We start from the raw sequence: 17,269 nt of genomic DNA on the forward strand, positions 1-17,269 counted from the left end.
TGATCTGAACCAACAGCATCAGGTAGCTGTTTAAATAAGCTCAGGGACATCTCTGTGTCTCCCATAATGAAGGGTTTGTAGAGCAAGGACCATACCAGACGGTCCTTTCTGGTGTCTATCTAGGCAAGCAAGACTTTTAATGCCATTTATTTCAATTAGCTACCTTTAGCTAATTGAAATAAATAGCAACAATGCTTTGTTCTTCAAGCCATGCACATTTACTGTACAAGATGCCGTCTAAGGCATTGAATTGGAAGCCAGATTTCTGGTTATTGAAACCCCAATTAGCATAGGATGGGCTGGCAGAGAGCCTCATCCATGTTCCCTGCTTAAGCATTGCGAACAACTCAATGCCTGTCCACCTAAAGCCAAGGAGCAATTTCATGGCATTAATGTATAAGGCCTGGGCAAATGCCTTCCCTCCCTCTCCTCTGATGGTTTTCATCTGTGTGTTTTTGCTGGTTCAGCTGAAGCTGCAGGCTCTCTTTCTAAATGTTCATTTTATTAATGAATGGAGGGGAGGTGGGGAGGGGACCTTGGTCATGATGACACCTCTAATAAAATGAGTGAATTAGGCTGGAATTAGACGTTGAGCATCCGTCGCTGCCATTGAGATCAGCAGCCCAGGATCGCCTCCCCTTTGGCTCTCTCTCCTGCTGACAGCTAAAAATACCAAAAGTGATGTCATCATGCTCCGTTTCCTTCCCCAACCCTCCACCAATGTCAGCCAGTGAGGCAGAACAAGGGCAGCAGCACACAAGGCAGGGGTTGGGAATCTGAACCCAAGGGCCGCATTCCCTTTTGGGAAGACTTCCAGGGGCCACGTGCCAGTGGTGGTCAGGGCTAGAGGCAGCAGTGGGTGGAGCAATGGATGTAAATTATACGTTTGTTCACAGGGCTGTTTTCTATGCACCACCCTCTATCCCCCATCTGGGAAATCAAGAAGCACCATCAGGTTCAAGGACACATTCCAGCTAGGAGTGTGTAAGGGAGGCTGGGGAGGGGTGCAGCTTGGGTACAATACAGTGATACCTTGGAAGTCAAACAGAATCCGTTCCAGAAGTCCATTCGACTTCCAAAACATTCGGAAGCCACAGAAGCTGCACTGGACATTCGGGTTCCAAAGAACATTTACAAACCAGAATACTCACTTCTGTGTTTGTGGCGTTCAGGAGCCAAAACATTCAAATACCAAAGCGTTCGGGATCCAAGGTACGACTGTACTGAGGGCCGGATATTTGGCCCTTGACTCTGAGGTTCCCTGCTGCATACTGTAGGTATGCACAATTTGGTCCCAACTGATTTGGCTGATCAGCGGATCTGTGAGCATGTGGCACAGAAGCATTTGCCCACATAGTGATGCACAAAGACTAAGGGCTTTTGTCTTAACACTAGCTGTGTAGGGATAATGGGAGCTGATGTTCCACAACACTCAGAGAGTGTTAGCCACCCCTGCTGTATAGCTACAAAGCCTACCACACTCTCAAGCTGGATTCATGCCATTTAAAGCACATGAGTTCCCCCAAAGAATCATGGGAAGTAGAGTTTGCTGCTCACAGAGCTACAACAACAGTGGGCAGTTCCCAGGATTCTTTGGGGGAATCCTGTGTGCTTTAAATGTATGGTGTGCATGTGGCCTCAGCTTGGGCTGTCTATCACTATGTGAAGCCACTAGGATGCTTTTCTGCCCAGCCAGATGCCACCTGCAACTTCCTCCTGTTGGTTTTTGCCTTCTGCCTGCCAGTCTCTTTTCTGCTTAGTTGTACTTCACATCCATCAAACCTTTGGCCCTGGCTTCTGCCATTGGCCTCAGTCTCCAGTTTTGCTTTTCTCCTCTGCAACCTGCAGCCTCTCCAGCCACAGGGATCTGAGCCTGCCTGTGCTCAGAACTTTGTGTCTGTCCAGTTGCCATCTTACACATCTCCTCGCCTCCACTGAACAAACACATTCTTCCACATGCAAAAGCAGCATGGGTGGCTGCAACAAAACCATAAATAAATAGCAGGAACTGGCGTACTTTTTATCTGACATAATGACGAGTGGGAACATACCAGGTGCTTGTAGGAGGCCAGAGTAAACTCTGTGCTAAAATGAGCAACTCATTTTAAAGCTGAATACATGGGAACATTCTGCACAGGGCAGGTGTCAAGATGCACTGAGGATGCTGCTAGTGAGGATAGAAGAGAAAATGGGTTCCGTTTGCATTTAAAGACGAGCTCTCTAATATTCACCCGTTCCAAAACAAATGAAAACAGATACATGGTTGCCTTTCAAAAGCTGCACTTTTCCGAATTTTGCAGTGCTGTTCTCCAGTCAAGAAATGTGTGCAAATATGCATGTATCACACATATCAGGGGGATATGCCTATATTTTGTTTACAAAACTATGCATATAAGGAGAAATTCGCACTAAAATACTAATGAATTTTCATGATGATTTTTTTTAAAAACCCTCTTCTGGATATGAACTGAACTTGGAAAAATAAGAGAGAAAACCAAAATTGAGAGATTAATTCTGCCAGTACCCTCATTTTAGATTCTGATGGAAATGCTGCCATGTGGTGTCAAGTGATGAGGGGCTCAGAGATAAAGGTGCTTGAAGAATTCAGGCTGACTTTGATACAAACCAACCTGATCTATGCCTCTTGCATCAATGTGCAGATCCAGCTATTCATTGGGTTTTGCATATCTCTGAAAATTCTCCCCATTCCTCCTCAAGATCTGGCCATCTGCTCCATGACATCCCCATGGAACTCATGGCACATATAAAATACGTAATTTTGTAAAACACACACGCACACTAAACAATGTGAAGCTTTGTGTGGTGTAAAAGCCAATTTGCAAATTGAAGCAGAAATGGGACAGGGTGGATTTATGAACGAAGACATCCAAAATGAACTGGGAATATACTTATATGCTCATCCCTAGTGGGGAAAGGGCTATACTTCAGAACAACAGCTGTACACCTCCAGTCCTCTTGCTCAACAAGGAAACTGACTCTGCAGAGCACCTTCACCAACCTGGTGCCCTCCAGATATTTTGCACTACGCCTCCTGTTGTCTCCAGCCAGCGCAGCTGTGCGGCCTCAACCAGGACGCAAATATGCTCAGCAGGCTTCTTCATTTTTCTCATTAGTCAGCAGTCAATAGTAAGTCCCGAGTTAATCATAAATTTATGATGACACTGAGATGGCAGCTGGCCCTGTCTGGCTCTCCAATTGTGATGAACATTAAGGTTTCTTGGAATGGAAAGTAAAGCATAAGGCAGAAATCAATAGCATTGATTCCAACATCACTTTTTCAAAAGACTGCTCATTGTCCTTGCTGGCCCTGGCAGGAGGCTATTTTCTTTCTGTGTCATGACGCACATGTGCATGCACACACACACACACACACACACACACACACACCCAGAAAGCAGAAAAATCCCCTCTGATTTGCATAGAGAGCTCACAAGCCATCAACAGTGAGAGCCAACACTGCCTGGGCTAAAAGGGCAGAGAAGGGTGCCATATGGCACTCCTTGAATCACTCTGTGGCCACAAAAAACCTCTTACAGCACAGTTGAACTGACTGGCCTCCGTTCTTCTGTCTTCAGGGCCTGCAAGGCCACTTACGCACTGTGTATTCTCTGCTGGCTCCAGCCATGGAGCTCTGGATTTGATATTCTAATGAATAATGAGACCACAGCTGGGTAGAAAATTCTGCTTGGAGCCAGGGAGTAACTGCCTGTGTGGAATGAGCAAGCGAAGGCAGCCTAAAGTGGATGGGGGAAGAGTCCATGGCTCTTTGTAATAGCACGTATTTTGCATACAGGAGGTCCCAGTTTCAATGCAGTTAAAAGAACTGGGTAGGAGATGATGGGGATGACCCCTTCCTAAGACCCTAGAGGGTCACTGCCTGGCAGAGTAGACTTATGGGGTCCCTTCCAACTCTCGGATTCTATGATGAACCAATGCCCCGGCCTGGTCTAAGGCAGCTTACCAGTGAGTATCTTACTAAAATTCCCATTTGCATTTCTCAGGCTGGTTTCTCTCTCCCTCCCCCCCCCCCTTCTTCTGCATAGTGATTACAGGTATGTGGCTGCAGCTCTTGCCGTTATGCGGAATGTGACTCAGCAGATAAACGAGAGGAAAAGGAGACTGGAAAACATTGACAAGATTGCTCAGTGGCAGGCCTCAGTTCTGGACTGGGAGGTATGTTGCACACGGAACAGTAATTTTCTTCCATCGTTCAGTGTGATGCTCCAGATCAGACCCAGTGTCTTATGTTCTGGGCAAACAGTTATTGCACTTTTACCTGGGAGGTTGCATTTGTAGGAGGTTCTCTGTGACAAACGCAGCCTGTGATGTTCTCACCGAAAGACTCTTAGAGCTTATCTTGAGAGGTCCAAGCTACCTCTGTAGTATAAAGCACTATTTTGCCTGTTGATTTCCAGCTGCAACTCTTGATGGAGTTTAGATAGCTTGTCCACATGCTCTGGCAGCCTCAAAGTTAGACTACTGCAATGCATGAGGGCTGCCTTGGGATACTCATTTGAAACGCTAGTTTGTTATATCTGTTAGTATATTCCAGTTCCTTGGGCTCCGGGCTGGCCTTACCATTAGGCAGAGTGAGACAGCCCTTTCAGGTGACACATGTTGAGGGGCATGAAGCAGGCCACCCAATCTGCTCTGTGTCCCTTAAACTAGCTTGCTGCCTTTGGATGCAATGGAGGATGCTGTTCCCATTGCCGGTGCTAAAGAAAGAGTAAAGTCCCCATAGAGCTGACTTCTTTATGCAAAATGGGGAGGGCATCTTATCCTTTGCCCCCGGCAGCCAAATGTCTTGGACTGACCCTGTTTTGACTGCTAATGTTACTTCTGTGTAGGAATGGCTAGGAAACTGACACACTGATTGATTGATTGATTGATTGATTGATTGATGGGTTTATTAACTTACTGCACTCACATACTAATGTTCTGCCAATGTACTGAGCAAATTAAAGCTTCTGGCCCCAGGTACCTATCCTTGTTTCAACATGCCCACATGCTACAATTTGTTACTGAGGTCCTTCTCCAGGTACCCTTGCCATCAGATATAAGGTGGATGGTGGAAGCAGGATCAGGCTTTTTCACCTGTGGTGCCTAGCTATGGAGGCCCCTCTTCAAAGAAATGCACATCTGGTATCTTCTCTTTTATCTTTAAGGCACCAGGCAAATACTTTGCTATTCTCTACACAGTCACTTACCAAGTCATTTAAAAATATTATAATGCTTTTTCCATTTACACTTGCTTTTGTCTTACTGTATTTACCATTTTTAATTTGTATTGTAAACTGCCCAGGGATATATATTACAAAGGGTGGTATAAACATCTTAAAATAAGTACATAAATGAATTTAAAATAGCATGCAATTTAATAGAGACAATGCAGAAGGAAAGAAGAAAATAAGCAAACCAGGTCTCAGTTCTTGCATATTGTTATACAGTTGTTATAATAACCAGGTAGAAAATATTATTATAATGTCCGTGCTATCACCATGGTTACTGTGGCATAGTAGATCTGGCAGTCCATTTTAACTCTTTAATCTCTCCCAACACAAAAAGCATCAGGGGATTTCTCAGCAGACACATTTAAGCTGCCATGAGCTGTGAAGTAAAGAAATTATGTGGGTTGTCACAGCCAATTATATTTAATAACTGTGTGGGCAAATGAAAGGAATGATCAGATTCCTTAAAATTTTCTGCTGGGATTAAGGGAGTTGCTGGGAGGCAGGTTCCGTCCCAGGATAAAATGAGACACACCCAACCTCTCAAATGCTATTTTGCCACAGTGTGGAGATGGACCACCAGAGAGATTTAACTGGTCATGAGGAGTTTGGTTAGTAAAATGATTTATATATTTATTTTATATGCCATCTGATGCCAATATAGGCTTGTTAGCAGGCTTCAACTATAGAAAACAGACCACACAAGCATGTGACTATAAACACCCAATAAAACAAACCCATTAAAATATAAGCTTTGATACTTAAAATATGCAACAGAGCAATCTGATTAAATAAGAGCTAGTGTGTGTTAGCTGAATCTTGCACCTTTCTCTCTCTCTCTCTCACACACACATATACACATAGGGTGACCACTTAATGCATCACACACACAAACCCCAAAAGGAGAAGAGAACAGAACACACTTTTCATGAAATTGCATAGATTGCTTTGCATATATAGATGCAGCTATCATTATCACTTAAATAGAAATACAAGCCATCTCACCAGAGTGGAAGAGGTTGTGTACAAGTGGCCCCTGTGCCTGCTCAGTTCTCTCCAGGTACCTGTGGCAGCACCTTCAAGGCCTCTTGCTCTCTCTCTTCTTAGGGCTCTTTGTGGAAGTCAGGCTCACAGATTTCATGTAGGAAAAATGGGGTAGTAGATGTAGGGCCAATGGCCTTCCCTTTTTTTTTTTTAAGCAGTGCAGTCCCAACAAAAGCCTTTTTGATTCTCACTGGGAGTCACTTTGATGAGTGGAAGTATAACTTGGAAAGAAAACTCGCAAGTGCTAAACCAGTTTGCAACAGATTGATTGTGGGTTATTGGAGGGGTAGTCAACATGGTGCTGAACTACAGTTCCTATCATCCCCAGCTGAGTTGTAGTCCAGCAACATCTGGAGGGCACAACATTGGCTACCCCTGGAATTATTGCTTGTGTTCAAAAGCAGTTGCTTGGGAGGCAATATAGCCTCAGATGTGACTTCCCTGTATTTTGATGCCTGCCTGTGATCTCATGTGACTCATTTGTAAGGATCCTCATGCTGTATATATATATAAAAAAAGAGCTCAGTGTAGGAACATTTCAGCCTCAAGATGCTTAATATTCATGTATGGGTGGAAGGATAATATGACCTCTGTCTTGGATCGATTGCTATTTTTATTCCACCACCATTACTACTTTGAGGTATTCACTTTTAGCAAACCGTGGCTATCTGCCAATTTTTTCTCCTTGGGATTATCTTTTTTACATTAATTTTCCAAATCATTCGGGAGGCTGCCCAAATAGAAGTCACTTTAAAAAAGAAAACTGTAACCTGTTTGAAAATGAAAGCACTCCAAGCATACCAACCATTTAGAGGAGAGTACTGTAGTGCTTTTGTGGCTATTAAACTTCTTGTATTAATTGGCTGAGCAGGTGCTTGTTTGCAAGGAATGTTCAATTGCCTGAGGAACTGATCAATTTGCCACAAGGGTGGCCAAGCTGAAGTGTAATGCCTTGAAAATGAATTGAGGGCTGTTGTGCAGTTAGGAATGTGGGAGAATTCTGACAAAAATGGAAAGGGGATTGGAAATTGCCAAGGTTGACTTATTTGTCTCCTGTTCAGAACAGAGATCAATGCAATGAAAACGATTGGCATTCACTGTTGTTCTTGCATTTATTTTGCTAATTTTCCATAATTAATTACATCCCCTCACATTTTGCATTGTGTTTCCTTTGCATTGAAATTAATTTGTAGGGATAATAATGCAATGGCATTAACAGCAACTGTTTGCCTACCCTTGCAGGTCTGTATTGCACCTGTCAACCCCTTTGCTTCCTGAACAGGCAACCCATCCATTCATTTGAACATAGGAAATTAAGAGGAATTGAGTGCAGAGGCAAAAGAAGGGTATGTCTAGAGTGATTAAAAAACTGAGAACAAGGAACATAAAGGGACTTAACAACTTGATCCATACCCTAATTTAATGAACTGCCTCACAGCTCCCTCGAAGCATAGAGAGAGTTTAGAGGTGGGCAAATAGAAGTATTTTGAACCTCTATAAACACCTGGAGCACAGGCTCACTGCATCGGTTTGTATGCAATTTGCATAGGCAAATATATATGCATATGTGTCCAGGGCAGATGTCTCCATCTGGGACGCAGACTGAGACCCTACCTGCCTGTGGACTGTCTTGCCAGAGTGGTGCATGCCCTAGTTATCTCCTGCTTGGACTACTGCAATCCGTTCTACATGGGACTACCTTTGAAGGTGACCCAGAAACTGCAACTAATCCAGAATGCAGCAGCTAGACTGGTGACAGGGAGCAGCCACTGAGACCATATAACACTGGTCCTGAAAGACCAACATTGGCTCCCAGTATGTTTCCAAGCAGAATTTGAAGTGTTGGTGCTGACCTTTAAAGCCCTAAACGGCCTTGGCCTAGTATACCTAGTATACCTGAAGGAGCACCTCCACCCCCATTGTTCAGCCCTGACACTGAGGTCCAGCTCCAAAGGCCTTCTGGTGGTTCCCTCCCTGCAAGAAGTGAGGTTACAGGGAACCAAGCAGAGGACCTTCTTGGTAGTAGTGCCCTCCCTGTGGAACGCCCTCCCATCCGATGTCAAGGAAATAAACAACTATCTGACTTTTAGAAGACATCTGAAGGCATCCCGTTTAAGGAAGTTTTTGATGTTTGATGTTTTATTGTGCTTTTAATATTCGGTTGGGAGCCGCCCAGAGTGGCTGGGGAAACCTAGCCAGATGTGCAGGGTAACAACTTGTTGTTGTTGTTGTTGTTGTTGTTGTTGTTGTTGTTGTTGTTGTTACATTTTTATGCTTCAAAGGGGAAGATCCCGGTCTGGGACACACACACAACTCTACCAATGCCCCTGGTGGTCTTTGCAATTGTCAGCCATGCAATGTTGAGTAGGAGCTACTTGGTTGTGACCCACTGTGTCTACTTTAGCTGGGTTTCCCACACTTTTTTCCTGCTGCCACTATCATCAGAGGAGCTGGAGAGGGCAGACATTTTTTTATGGGATTGGGGTAATCAGGCTCCTGTACCAGGGGGTTAGCCACCCTTGCTCTAAAACAACCATGGCACATCTGAGGAAGGATTTGGAAACATGAAGTAGAAGCAAGCTTGTTGGCCTATTTGTGTCAGCATTAGTATTCATAGTTCTGCTTGGCCCTCAAGGTTGTTCTGTTAATCCTGTAGTTTGAAGGTTAAATTTGGGGGTCGGCCTTTGCAAAACACAAATGCCCGTGGGTTAGCTAGATAGTGGTGTTCTCCCCCGCCCCGCCATCAGACATTTAATTCTAGCTCAGCTCAGGTTTTGTTCTCTGAGTTTATCTTCCTTTAGCCTTATCAAGATTGAGAGTAAGCTACTAATGGCTATGAAGTCAACCAAGGGGAAAGGGAACTGGGAGGGGGGAGCAGCTAAAACTCAGTAGTCATCAGCTGTGCAGAACAATCTTAAGCATGTTTACTTGGGGGGGGGACCACTTGGATCCAGGGGACCTATTCAGGATGGTCCATTTGTTGGACCAGGCAGGGGAGGGGAAGTCAGTATCTCAGGTGACTTGCTCCACCTTATGTGCCGTGCCTGCCTTGTGTAAATTGTTAACATGGGGAAGCAGCTCTAAAAAGCCACTAAAGAGAAGTTTTGCAGGTGAAGTGGTGCAGTGGGTGTCATTTGCAGCATTTTGAGTGTCATCTGCAGCACCGTCGCTTGGAGGTAGTAGTGCTTCTGAATACCAGTTGCTAGAAGCCACCGGAGGGGAGAATGCTCTTGTGCTTGGGTCCTGCTTTCGGGTTTCCTGCAGGCATCTGGTTGGCCACTGTGAGAACAAAATAATGGATTAGATGAGCCATTAGCCTGGTCCAACAGGTTCTTCTTATGCTCTTAGTTTATTATGCTCCAATTGCCTCATAGAAAAGATTTTGGTAGTTGAAATGCAAATATGAAATTCCCCACTGCTTTCAATGCACACAAATGCACAAATTCAGGGATATACACAGTTGTCCCCTGTCGTCCCACTAGGTTTTTCCTTAGTTGTCACAGTGTAGTGATAACATCATTCAATTCCTAAAGCTACAGCCTGGTCTGGGCCAGTCTTCTGCAATATTGGGTCTTCAAGTGTTGTTGGATACCCCCTACCCTTCAGGTTTCTCTTTGTCCTTTCACGGCCTTCTCTCATGCTTTGCACCCAGTGCTATTTTTCTGGGGGGACGCAGAGGTACGCATACCCCTAAACATTTTGTTAATCTAAGTTTGGCCTCATTGAGAGCCAGTATTTCAAGATGAGTAGGAAAATGATAGAACCCCTAAACATTTTTTAGCGGGGGGAGCACTGTTTGCACCTATCACTCCATCCCATCTTTAGGCTACCCTCTGTCCCGGGACTTCCTGCCAGCCCTGGCCTTTCTCTGTGTGAGGTTTTAATCTCAGCCAAACAGACTATTGGTCCTTCCCTCCCAGAATCTGAACCGCAAACTGTTTCATTCCCTGAGCATATGAACATTCCGTGCCTTAGGAAGCAGCTCAGCCAATCAGTGCCCGAGGTTTCACTACCACAAGCGTAATACAATACATATGTTCTCTCATTGGATTCAACTGTTTACAGTAGCACCTCGGCTTATGTTACCCTTGGGTAACGTAAACTTTGAGTTGCGAAAGTGGCAAATCTGGAAGTGTTTCACCCCATGCGCATGTGCAGAAGCACTCTGCTGCGCTGTGCGCATGCACAGAAGTGGTCCCTCCGGTTGCAGAAACCTCAGGATCCGATCGGAGCTCTGAGATGGATCCCGTCCGCAACTGGGATCCATTCTGTATTGGCTTTCTGTATTCAATAAATTACTGTGTTTCAAGACTTGTTATTGAAACTTCTGCTGTCAGTGATTACAGTTTTCCTTGTGCTCACCATGTTAGCCCCTAGAGTTAACTGTAAATACAGCTGTTCTGTCTGAGAAACGGTGTTCTGAAGCTCAGATGGTTCCACCATCTAATATGTCAAATTTTCTATCCCCCTGCCCAGCCAGATTTATCCTTACCTAATGTGCTACTCTCATTCTCTGAGGTGTGATTTTTTGCGCTTTCCAGTAATATTAAATTCACTGAAAGATGAATAACTGTAGAAAAATGTAATTGGCACTGTCCTTTTAAATTTCTTCTAGCTCAGAAACCTTCCAGTTATTTATGGAACCTCTAATGGAAGCCTCCGTGCCCTTAATTATGTAATGTGTGAGAGCTGGCTGCGGACTAATGCCGCATTATTAAATCCAAAGACCGTTGTGAATAAAAAAATATGATGCATGCAGCAAACTTCCTGTTTTCAAAGCTAGAGCAGTCTGACAAGAGATAACCTTTTGAGGGAGGGGGAAACTCATATGGAAGTTCTGCAAGAAAAGAAGGTTATTTTATCCCCCACTCCTGTCTCCGGCAACAGAGGGTCTGAAAAATGAGGCTGATGAAAAAGATGGTATTTCTCCTGCTTTTTTTCATTCTTTCTGATCTTTCTATCACCCAAAACTTTGATCAATCAATCATTAAAGCACTGGAGGCTCAGTCATGGAAAGGGCATGTTTTGCTGAATAATGCAACTGGTGCAGTGCCAAAAAAAACCCTCCTTCTGCAATTTCCTTCAACCATTCTCCACCAGTTAATGAGAAAAGAACTTTGTTTGATAAAAGGGGAGTGAACTTTTGATGAAATTTTCATGGGTGGGGTACCAGGAATTTGTCACTCTTACCTTACTGTTGAGGTGGCCAAGGGGTGTCTGAGTGTCTGAATCATTTCACCAGTGGTCTGAATCATTTCACCAGTGGTCTGCACTCCCCAACTTATCACTCTTCGGTGAAAGTCATGGGTGCTTCCAGACTGCTGCTCTTTTCACTTGGGATTCAATTGCATACAGGCAAATTCAGGTTGCATGATTAAAGTTGATTAACAAACCCATTTCCTCCCAAAACTGGACCTTTTGTAATAAGGAAAGTGACTGGGAAATGCACTGGAAAGTGTGGGATAACATTTGCTTGATGCAATGTCATTGCACTTTCCTGCAGACAAATCAAAACGAGTTCTAAAAGAATAGCTGATGTTTGCAAACTTTGTGCAAACAAACCAGGGTAAATGCTGAATGAACAGGTCATCTGGAAGTGACCCACAGAATCCCTCCTTTCGGGGGAGGGTGTTGAGATGAGGAAATGGGGGTGGCTGCAGTCGGTTGGATAAATATTTGCTGAAAATAACTCTCACACACCATGCTCAGCCACCTCACATGATCAGGTAAGCTCAAAATTTTACTCCCATTGGAAGTCTTAAATGTCCTGAAAATAGTGTTGGAAACTGGTGGACCTCAACCCTATTCAGTGTTTGAACCCTAGTCTCCTCATTCTCCTCAAGGGGTCACTAGGGAATCCGAAAACCCTTATGCCCACCATGGGAGAGGCCAGAAAGTCAATCCTCTTCAAGCAGGTCTCATGCTCCATGCTCTCTGGGGGTCGAGGCTATCACGGAAGTGATACCTGGAGGTCCTGAGTGTCTGTATCCTTGTTGCTGATGAAAGCTGTGAATCAGGGCCCAGGATGCCACAGTGCATTGTTGTTCTCTATTTTTCTGCATAACCAGGCATAGAATGTGGGGGATAAGAGGGTATAAAGAGGCCTTACATAATGGCCCAAAGTGGAGCATAGGAAAGAGAAGCAACACACTGGCAGAAGCTAATAAGCTGTCAGTCATGCATGACCAACCTGCTAATGAAAAGGGCTGCAGAAACCATCCTTTTGCCAGGCATGGGCACTTAATTGCCAACCAAATATGGAGACTCTTTGTATTGGATTATTGGTTTACCATTTCATTGCAAGCCCACATCAGAGATCATGAAATAATTTGGTCAAGTGCAACCCATTGTTCTTCCATGCTTCTATAAGTGCACTGGTGTATGGACTAATTTCTAAAGAACATCCCCACTGATGTCAATGGGATTTTCGAAATTCATGAACACTAACAACCTTTGCCAAACTGCCCCCCAAATGTCATCATCACACTTTCTAAAAGATATATAATATGTGGAGAGAATCCAGTACCTTCTGAGCAAAGCACCAGTCTCCCTAGGGAGGTGGAGGAGAAAACCGGTATGTTTATACATAGCACACATCTGGGTCAAGGAGACAGAGTCTTGCGTATGCTTCAGAACTTATAGCAACTATGGATGACCTGCCTTACAGCTGTCCTTAGATGAACTCTGGTCACCTATTGTGTTTTTAAGGCATTGTGTGAGAGCCCCTATCTGAAAGATGCTGAATGGTCACTGTGTGAGAGGCAGCTTGGGCTTTGTGTTGACTATGCTCATTACAAACACTTTCAATGTTCATATGTAAATTTTGTTTGAAATTGTGTCTTTGTAATCTATTTTACGTGTGTGGGGATTGTGTCAGGGGAAACCTTGTCTAAATATTCGTCTTTTTTAAAAAAAATAAAAAATAAAAGAAGGCATCCTGGAGCCCCTCCCTATATGTTAGGCTCCACATCCCCAAAGCATCTTTCCTCCAACCTAACCATTGCAGGGCACATCACCGTGTCTTGGAGGAAAAATGCTGACTGTACTTTTGCATATGGAATTCATACTGACCTCTGAGGCTGCCAGCTTTTTCACCTAAGCCGGTCTGTGCATGTTTGCAAACAGAGATTTGAAATGCATCTATTTATACCCTTGATACAGTGCATTTAAGTGGGGCTCCCAAAGTATTCAGTGTAATAAAAACCTGATCTTTTTCAATCTCAGTCTCATTTCTCCATCCCTTGCAGGGACTCAACACTTTTGATTCAGTTAATTATCTTGGAGCACTTGCAGAGGCATTCAAGTCCTCAGGCCTTAGCTACTTCTAAAACTGGCTCCAGGAGCAAATGTTCTATTTTTGTTAGGCAGAGGGTTCTTCTCCTTTTTCCTGACCAAAACATAAGATGGCCAATAAGTGTTTTCTTGAATAATTTCTCTTTTAAAAAAGGAAACAGAAGCCTTTGAAAAAATTGATTAATTTGTAACATAAAGTTAGTATAAAGTAGTGAAGAGAAGATTCTTGCCTCCACTGTGTAGACTACAGATGGTGTTGTACTCCAGCTTCCACCATCCTGGCCTGATGGGAGGTAGAGTTCAAAAGCATCTGGTTCCCCATCCTTGATGTACAAGGATGGGAGTGGGGCCTTTTTCAGATGAAGGGCCACATTGCCTTGTGGGCAGTTTTCTGGGGGCCACAGGCTCGTAGTGGCAGAGCCAAAGGTAAAAGAGGGCAAAGCAACAGACACAACCCCTAGTTTTGTACAGTAGGCTGCATTCCCACCATGCAGATGACAGAGCTTTCTACAGATGTACGCATCTTTCCTCCGTCTATCTAGGCAAGCAAGATATGCTGGATCCTTTTATTGGTTCCAGTGTAAAAAAGAAGAAGAAGCCAGTGCCTGATAATCCAGGTTCCTTCCTGACATTTGATGGCTTTACAGCAGGTATCAGCAGGCTTGCAGCAGAGTAATCTGCTAGATTCCAATGATTCAGTAGCCTAATGCAAAAAGCCACACACAGAGAAAACAACTCTTGTAATTGCAATCATACCTCGGGTTAAAGTAGCTTCAGGATGAATATTTTTGGGTTGCACTCCGCGTCGACGCGGAAGTAACGAAGCATGTTACTTCCAGGTTTTGCCGCATGCGCAGACGCTCAAAATGACGTCACGCGCATGCGTGGAAGCAGCAGAACGTGACACGCACAGATGTGCAGTCACGTTTTACATTTACTTCAGGATGCGAACGGGGCTCCAGAACGGATACGTTCGTATCCAGAGGTACCACTGTAAAGAGTTCTGAACCCAACAATTTGTCCTTGCACAGTCCGTATAATTCGGAGGTGGAGGCTAAGTTTGTTGCAGCTGTTATTGAGGGTAAAAGAATCCTTGCTCATCTACTGAAAATCACCCAGAGATCAATCTTCTGTCCACCTGTGATTTACACATTCTTCCTCCCTACATCTAGAATAGTTAATTTGTTACCTGAAATTGTCTCCTGCAAATTTTGATGTCTGATATTTTCAGGAGGCTGAAATGTTTGCTAAATTTATTATCTCACATAAATATTTCATTTCGACAGTTAATATCTGACAGTATTTGATAGCTGACATGCAATGGTAGATGTGTCTGATACTATTTGATGTTAGCATGCAATGGTGTTTCATTTTCACTGCATATCTGTTCTATAGATGGAGTTGGCATATAATGATACTATTTGACAGCTGTTTATGAGATTTCATTTTTAAGGCTTGTCAAACCATGAAGTACGGATATGTCTTAAAGCTCTCAAAAGTCAAAATTTGAAGTAAGAAAATTCACATTCAATTTGGAAAAAAAGGAATACCTTATCACTTTCAAGTATGTACTATTATCCATTGGTACATGTGAATCCCTGTGGGAAGTTTGAAACAACTAAATTTCTGCATATAGCATACTAAATTTCTGTCCATGTTGCTTGTAGTCCCTGAAAATAAAAAGGATTTTTCCCATTCTGCAAGCAAGATTTTCTACCTCTGTTTTATGTTCCATATTCCATTGCATTTCATAGGAGGACCCTGTTGTCAAATGATGCTCCATTAATTAGATAGGTAGGATAATTTATTCTCCCATCTGTCTCATACTCTCTAGGGGGAGGACATCTTGGATCGCAGCTCTGAGCTGATCTATACAGGAGAGATGTCCTGGATTTATCAGCCGTATGGACGAAGCCAGCAGCGTGTCTTCTTCCTCTTCGATCATCAGATGGTTCTCTGCAAAAAGGTAGTGAAATTTGGGGTGAATGAAGAATTTAATCTTTGTGAATTCCTGTGAGGACTTACCTGATCTGTGCCACACAGACTACTGTGCCCATTGGAACAGAGATATTCACCCACTTTTGCACTTTTGAATTTTGTGATATAGTAGTTCTCAGCTCAAAAACACTTATCAAAGTGTGTTTTAAAATGTGTATTTTTAAGATAAAATACATTTAGAAAAGTGTACCTTGAGCAAAATATATTTGGAAATCAGTATTTTGTGGAAAATACATTGAAAAATTGGCATTAAAAAGAATTTTTAATGAAAAATGTGCAGTTTAATGTGGAAAAAAGGGAATACAGACTTTTGCATGAACATATATAAAAGGATCAGATGTTGTTTGACCAATCCAAGTGAAATCTATAGCTGCCCTCTGGAGGCAGCTAGGGTTTAGTCTACTGCCCCCTCAGAAAAAGAGGAGAGTCTTTGAATGTTATGACACCCCTGGTGAACCATAACTCACTGCTTATTGCAGTTGGCTTCCTTTAATTTCTTATTCATCCTTTTCAGTCTGAAAATGGTTCAGATATGTTGTTAGTCCAAACTCTGGGTAGAGGCCCTCAACCCAAAAGAATAAAATATGGTCTGATTTGATCTAACACTAGGTGTTTTGGGTGGGGGGATTCAGGGTGTACAGCAGAGCTTTCCAGACTTTTCAAGTTGGCGACACACTTTTTGGACATGCATCATTTTGTGACACAGTAATTCAGCTTTGCATTATTTTGTGACACAGTAATTCCGTTTTACTAGCAAACCAGAGGTTAAACTAACCCTCCAGGAGGAGCTCGGGGAGCGTTCCTGTTACACTGCAGTCGACACATTAATGTGTCACGACACACAGTTTGGAAAGCTCTGGAAACTCCATGTTTATCTCTAGTGCCCTGCAAACAACCGAATAAAGGATTCTGTGGGAAGGGAGGAAGCTAGCATCAAATACCCAGGTTGTTGTGTAGGGTCTCTGTATAACCTCTTCCTGTTAGTTTCTCCCTATATCTGTGTTCTTTTGTAAAGGTCCTAATGCCTTCTTTTGTAAATGCATTAGAAATCTATTGATAAAAAGAGTAGAAGGCTGCATTTTCAACTTCCGTGTTCCAGCATAATTTGATTAAAGGGGGGGGGGGGCAGCACGGAAAGCAGAAGTGTAATGTCACTGTCAGCAGAGCACATCAGGATACAATGAATGCATCCTCCCTGCCACCAGGGAATTGGCACAATGAGGGAAAGCTGTGACTTCTTCTGACGGATTGACTTTGAATCTCAGGGCTGCATGGCTCTGTCTTTCATGTTGATGCTTATTAATTTTAATAAGGTCTCTTCTGTCAAGGTGTCGGAAGTTCAATATCGAAGCCCTGTGGGTTGAGATGGGTAATTCTCTTTGCAAGACAAAAGGGGGTCCTTCCACATTATTCAATTAACTTTGATGTGATAGAATTGGGTTTCACTCTTCCTCTAATTCATCTCCTGAGCGCAAGAGAGCATACATTCAGATGACTCACTCACCCTATTGTGTTTGCTGTCGCTGTGGGATAAACACAGCTCCTGAGTAATATTATCATGCTATTGTAATACTGGTTTGCATAGTTTTATAACCATGACATTTCTGAGCACGGTGAAAAGTACTGGTATTAATCTTCAAAGCCTTAAATGCTTTTTAGTTGGGATACCTGAAGGATGACCTCCT

At 43.4% G+C, this 17,269-nt stretch overlaps 1 protein-coding gene and 1 long non-coding RNA gene across 11 annotated transcripts in view; one reads left to right on the forward strand and one right to left on the reverse strand.

Moving 5' to 3' along the window:
• The window catches only part of LOC310698370, a 758,866-nt gene that overhangs the window by 721,842 nt on the left and 19,755 nt on the right, over positions 1–17,269 (reverse strand). The gene's annotated exons all lie outside the window — the stretch shown is intronic.
• Positions 1–17,269, forward strand: part of ARHGEF9 (Cdc42 guanine nucleotide exchange factor 9) — a 286,345-nt gene that overhangs the window by 249,249 nt on the left and 19,827 nt on the right. For all 10 annotated transcript variants that reach the window (XM_083484960.1, XM_083484958.1, XM_083484961.1 and 7 more), the window contains 2 exons: positions 4,065–4,194; positions 15,421–15,552. In XM_083484960.1, coding sequence (XP_083341086.1) covers positions 4,065–4,194; positions 15,421–15,552 — 262 coding nt within the window. The remainder of the gene's footprint in view (positions 1–4,064; positions 4,195–15,420; positions 15,553–17,269) is intronic.

Source organism: Podarcis liolepis (genome assembly GCF_965112155.1).
Source record: "Podarcis liolepis genome assembly, chromosome: Z".
NCBI classification, from domain to species: Eukaryota; Metazoa; Chordata; class Lepidosauria; order Squamata; family Lacertidae; genus Podarcis; species Podarcis liolepis.